General features: G+C 44.3%; 1 protein-coding gene across 5 annotated transcripts in view; it reads left to right on the forward strand.

Moving 5' to 3' along the window:
- KCNAB1 (potassium voltage-gated channel subfamily A member regulatory beta subunit 1) overlaps positions 1-6,360 on the forward strand; it is a 385,822-nt gene that overhangs the window by 358,959 nt on the left and 20,503 nt on the right. For all 5 annotated transcript variants that reach the window (XM_003794131.3, XM_003794133.3, XM_003794130.3 and 2 more), the window contains 3 exons: positions 1,862-1,947; positions 2,622-2,742; positions 3,802-3,896. In XM_003794131.3, the coding sequence (XP_003794179.1) occupies positions 1,862-1,947; positions 2,622-2,742; positions 3,802-3,896 (302 nt within the window). The remainder of the gene's footprint in view (positions 1-1,861; positions 1,948-2,621; positions 2,743-3,801; positions 3,897-6,360) is intronic.

Genomic DNA, 6,360 nt, shown 5'->3' on the forward strand with positions numbered 1-6,360 from the left:
GCTTTAGTAACCTATCTGCACCTCCATTTTTAGCATGTCCAAAGAAGAGCCCCCTAAAGTAGTCTCCCTCACCTCCATGGCCAGTATCTGGGAGGCAGCCCTGACTCCTCCCTTTCCCTCACTTACGCACTCAATTCATCTGGAAGCACTGTGGCTTCTGCCTCTGAAGTACATTTTGAATCTATGTCTGGCTCTAAGTCACCCTCATCTCCTACCTGAAGTACTTACTACACCACCTTCCTAAAGGCCTTTTCTCCCCCCCGTAGCTCTCCCCCTCACTACTGATTTTCCACATCACAGTCAGAGATGGTATTCTGAAATGTAAACTATATCCTGTCATTCCCTTACCTAAAAAGGGTTAAAGACCCCATTAAACTTTGAATAACATACAACATGGTTTGCCCTCGGCCAGCTTCATCTTGTACCCTCCTCCCCTGTCCTCCTTTCTTACCAGGTTCCTGCCACAATGGCTTCCTCCCAATTGCTGGAACTCACTAAGCTCCATCCTGCCCCCGGGCCTTTGCACATGCTGTGCCAACTGCACAGACTGTTCTTCCACTATTTTTCATATGGCTGGCTCCTTTTTGGTTTTTTTAATGCCTAAATAAGTAAAGAAACTAAGTTCTGGCTATCTCAATCCAAATCCTGCCCCAAATCAATTAGACAGTGCCTGTTCATGAGGAATAAATCTAAGAATACATCTCCCTCAACTCTACTTTGAAAAAATAATTTGGTCCTTCCGAAGGACATTTAATCCAGTGGTATTCCTGGGACCAGAGAAGCTCAAGGCTTGTGACACTTTGAAAATGTTAGATGGCTCGGTGCCTGTGGTTCAAGTGGCTAAGGTGCCAGCCACGTGCACCTGAGGTGGCAGGTACAAATCCAACCTGGACCCGCCAAACAATAATGATGGCTGCAACCAAAAAGTGGCCTGGCATTGTGGCGGGTGCCTGTGGTCCCAGCTACTTGGGAGGCAGAGGCAGGAGACTCGCTTGAGCCCAGGAGCTAGAGGTTGCTGTGAGCTGTGATGCCAAGGCACTCTACCCAGGGGGACAGCTTGAGGCTCTGTCTCAAAAGAAAATGTTAGATGGCCAGCATCCTGTCTAGTTCTGTATCTCATCTGGCTAGTGCCAAGAAAATTAGCTCAGCTCCACCCCCTGGGGACAGGCTTCATTTTCTTGCATAGGACGTGTGATGTCAGGCTGCAAGAGGCTGATGAGCACACGGGGTGGGACCCTGAACAGGCCCAGGGAAATCAATTACATGGGTGTCTTAGGACAAAATTTAGTTCAAGTGATCAAGGACAGGGTGTGTCGTTGCAAGCCATGAACCGCTGTGACTTCAGCTGTTTGTTCAGCATTTAATGTTTATCTTTCTGCTAAACACGTCGCTGTTGAGTCACCCCTCTTAAAGAGCTAGTCTGTGAGGGCCAGCTCTGCACATCCAGTGCCCTAAATGGCCTCCATTCGACCAAGTGCAAACAAAGGCTCTCTCTTCCTCCTCACATTAGACAGCCACGTACCCAAGTTCTGAAAGAGCTAAAGCAGTATTCTTGATTGGGCCAGGAACCATCGAGGGATTAGAGGGAGAACTTAAAGTGATTATTATGTTTTTTATATCATTTAGTACTGTTGCTACAAATTAAAAATGAAATATCAGTTTGCCCAAAAGTACCACCAAGCTCCAAACCATCAATATTTCATGGTAGACTAGGATGATGTCCCCGGGGCTAAAGTAATTGCATTAATATTAATCAAATGAATAATTAAACTTCTAAGCTTTGGGGAAAGGAGGCGGTAAAAACACGTAATTTCAAAAAGTGGAGAAACTCATGAAATGCCGTCTGTTTGGTCTCCCGTAGAAATTGTCCGCGCTATGACACACGTGATAAACCAAGGCATGGCGATGTACTGGGGCACCTCCAGGTGGAGCGCTATGGAGATTATGGTAATTTAACTTCTATTTTTGAATGGCCTTTGAGTACCTTATTATTGTTTTTTAGGCCTCCTGCATAAATTGCACAATTTTTTTGTAAACCTTTCTCGTAATAGCTGTGACACTAGAATGCCTATGATCAATTCATCATTATTGAAAGAGGGACAGGAGCTGAGCTCAGCAGACCAGAAGACAGCAGAGAGGGTGTAAGCCCCAATAGGAAAAATATTTTCGTGTGTTTTTTTATAGCAAGAGGGTAAAGTGAATTTCACAGGAAATAAAATACGTGAACAGAGAAGTCGAGTTGTTTAAATAAAAATGGTATTAACGAATAACTCTACTGCTATAACATGATAATTACTGTCCACTTTTATGTGTTAGTCTAAGTCTCATTTCTTTAGGAACCTAAAAATAGTCAAACTACATTTTCTTTATCATAGTCCGTGATTCACATGTTGACTAGTTTGCACTGGACTTGACTCAGTCCAAATCCTTCCAAAGACTCAGCATTTCCCATATTTGGTGTTGCTCTTAGTAAAATCTGTGACTGCGACTTTGCTTGTTATTTGGCATTGCACGTTTCTGGGTTTGCACTGCTTTCACCCAGGGGAACGTTTTACAGGCAAACCACAGTGACACCTGTTTCTCATCATTGGAAGTTCAGCTGCAATCTCCTTTCTCCCTAGGAAGCCTATTCTGTAGCAAGACAGTTCAACATGATCCCACCGGTCTGTGAACAGGCCGAGTACCATCTTTTCCAGAGAGAGAAGGTGGAGGTCCAGCTGCCAGAGCTCTACCACAAAATAGGTAATCTTCAAACTCCGACCTACTGAGTATTTTTAACAAGAAAAGAATCATTGATTCCGAAAAAATTGTTACTAATATGCTTTCCTAAATGTCCCTAATTAACATAGGGATTCTATTCAGAATTCCAGACACCGCCGCAGAATCAAATGTGCATGTCGTGAGTCGACAGACATCACTGATGAAAGCCACAAAGAGCTGTAAATGATAACTGGTACATAAGCCACGCTCAGCAAGTGCATAGAGAATGCCGGCGAAGGCAGTGAATAAACTAATTGCACATAGGTGCTTGCTCTAGCCGCTGTATTCATCTGTGAGTGGATTATGACAGTCTTTCCAAAAAAAAAAAAAAACCCATGGATGGATATACACATCTATATCTCCTCCTCTGGGCCTGGTGCTGAGTGAGATATGGGAAATTCAACATTAACTCTCAAACTGGGCACTACCTGTGTTATGTAGATTAAAGCAATGTGTTCAGAGAGGAAAAACATAGACAGGACACACACACAAGACATCTACACAGCAGAAGGACATGAGTAAGGCACGTTTTCAGGCTTTTCTCTTTGTACAAAATAGAGGTTCACAGGAGTAAGAAAAAGCTAGTAAGGGGCCAAAAGATAAAATGTGGACAACAACATCAATTGTTGTTATTGCCACCAGGCGCTGAGGGTTTATTATGTACGGGGCACATGCTCCTGCGGTGGACCAGACACGATGCTGGGAACTGAACAGACAAGCACAATGCTGAATTGTTATGCAAGTCAAGGGCCATAAAAAGCCATGAATTTTGGATATCAAAAAAATCATGGATCAGCCGTATTTTTAGGCATGTATATGGTCTACTCCCAAGAACTGACAGTGTGTTAATAAAATAATAAAACATAATCTGTAAGTCCCCGAATTGTAACGGAAAGATGTATGCTGGTGTGAGCTCGTTCATCTGGCTCGCTTTTCCCTAGAACTAGCCAAGTTCCACTCCACGTAAACACCACTCCCCTCCAGACATATACTTTTGATCCCCATTTTCACAAGCCACTCTCAAGATATTTTCTTCTGCAGGAGTTGGTGCAATGACATGGTCTCCACTCGCCTGCGGAATCATCTCAGGAAAATATGGAAACGGGGTGCCTGAAAGTTCCAGGGCTTCACTGAAGGTACTTTCTTCAACCTCTAGAAAAAATGTCTGGGGGCAATGAGGGAGAAGGGGAAAAGAAAGATTGATTAAACAGCTCTGCAGCAGGCTGGGGCATCCCAACTCAGGTGGACAGTCCCTTGGCTGGGTTGGTGGCCTCTGGCAGGCTCCCGTGAGCATCTGGAGCAGGTGTCCTCAAACTACGGCCCGCGGGCCACATGTGGCCCACCTAGGACATTTATCCGGCCCACCAGGTGTTTTTTCCCGCCACTGCCTGTCCTGCTTAGCAGCCGACTCGTCCCGGGGCCCGCAGTCCAGTCCTCCAACGGTCTGAGGGACAGTGAACTGGCCCCCTGTTCACTGATCTGGAGGTCTCTGTTCCTAGCCACACATCAGTCCCCCATTCATAATCTGCCTGCATCGAAAATGCTCTTCTTCTGGGAACTGGGGGAAAATTACCTGTTTGGCTCAACCCTCTACACTGTCATTTATTCTTGTACTAAAGAAAGCTTTCTACCCTTGGCTTGAAACTGACAAAATATAAAATCCCTTTTCTGTATCTGAGAGCATCTAATTTTGCTTTTCTTAACAAAAACAAAATCTAAGGCATAGACACTTAATCCACAGGAAGCAAACAGCTGTGGCAGAGCCCGGCTGCAGGTTGGTTGACACTTTTAATTGTGTGTTGGGATTGTGGGTGTGGAGGGAGGGTCTTAGGAGACAGATAGACACCAAAGCCCCTCTCCCTGGCCTTTATGACGGGCGTTTGTAGAGGTAGACTCTGGCTGCTAAGTTGTGTAGTTGAAATTCTGCTCTGAAGCATAAAGACGCTCAAGATCATTGACACAAAGTTACTTCCATTCAGGACATCTTGATGACTAATTTATCAGAGAGTACTCTAAACGTCTCTCCTTATTAATAACAACATGCCTGCTTTTAAAAACTTGAGAGGCTGTGTAATAACATTAGAATCACAAACGTCTCCTCAGTGTCAAGGGAGAGAGCATGCAGGCGTTTTAAAACTTCAGACTAGCCAAAGTCTGACCAGAAATCTGACCAAGTTACTTGCCTCCATCAGCGCTAAGTTACCAGGAAAACAGCTTAAGGCAAGTCCAACCCCCCAGCCCGGCCACCAGTGCGGCTGTGACCGTCAAGAACTTCTCTTCTCAAGGATTTAGATTTTTCACTTCGCTTCCTGCCTGTAATAGCTGAGCTGTTAGCTGCTAGAATAATACAATATAAATGTCCTCTAAAGCACGTTGGCATGGTCCCAAATCCAGTTTTGTATTATTACCAAAAACCAATTTACCTAGAATATGAAATAAGGTCTTGCTCCTGAAAATTGAAGATTGTTCTGAACCAAGTGGAGACAAGTCAGCAAAGAAAAACCTACAAGCATCTTAAGAGAAGGTAAAAGGGGAGAAGAGAAGAAGGGAGGGGAGAAGGAAGAGGGTGAAAGGGAAGCAGTGAGAACCCGGTTTTACTGAGTACCTGCCATGAGCAGCCCGGCTAAGTGTTTGCGAAGCGGGTACAGGTGGGGTTTGTCTGCTGTAACTAAGAATATCGCCACGTTGTCTTTCAGAGGCTTGCTGAAAAGTGCAAAGCACTTCCATGTTTGCTCAGTTCTTGCTCTCATCCTAACTTTGTAAGAGGGTAGAACCTTTCCAGATGCAGAAATTAAAGCACAAAGGTGTTAAATAGGCCAACAAACACATGAAAAAATGCTCTTGGTCCCTAAACTTAGATAAATGCAAGTCAAACTCACTTTGAGATATTACCTAATCCCAGGGAGAGAGCCCACGGCACAAGGTCCCGCAGCTGCAGATGCTGGTGTGGATTCGGAGAGAGAGGAACAGTCATGCACCATTGGCAGGACTGCAAAGTAGGAGGGTCTTTTTGGAAGGAAGTATTGAGAATCTTCAAAGAACTTAAAGGAAACCTTTTAATTGACGCTGTAACCCCATTACTAGGGATCTACCCAAAAGAAAAAATTCATTTTACCTTAAGAACATTTGCACTTGAAAGTTTATAGTAGCTCAATTCACAATCATCCAAGATGTGGAAACAACTCAAGTGCCCATCAATCCGTGAATGAATGAAGAAACTGGTACATGTGTACCGTGGACTACCATGAAATTCTATTCAGCTTTTTAAAAATGGAGACCTTGTATTTACCTGGAAGGATATGGAGAACACTCTCCTAAGTCTCACAAGAATGGAAAAGCAAGCATCCTACCTACTCAACACTAAATTGAAACTAGTGGATTAACAACTTCAGCCCAGCCCCACAAGAGAAAAACACAATTAAATACAAGAAGGAGGGGAGGAGGTTCAGCAAATTCCCACCTGCTGGGTCTAGTATACGGGCATATGGCTCAACTCCTGGGTGACGGCACAACAGCAACAGGGCCTTTACCTTACAAATGCAAACAAGATAAAACTATGTGACTTAATCATATGCACCCTCATATTAATCTGGGGGGGGG

This window comes from Otolemur garnettii, unplaced genomic scaffold (assembly GCF_000181295.1).
Source record: "Otolemur garnettii isolate 467f Iridium unplaced genomic scaffold, OtoGar3 scaffold00076, whole genome shotgun sequence".
Lineage (NCBI taxonomy): Eukaryota > Metazoa > Chordata > Mammalia > Primates > Galagidae > Otolemur > Otolemur garnettii.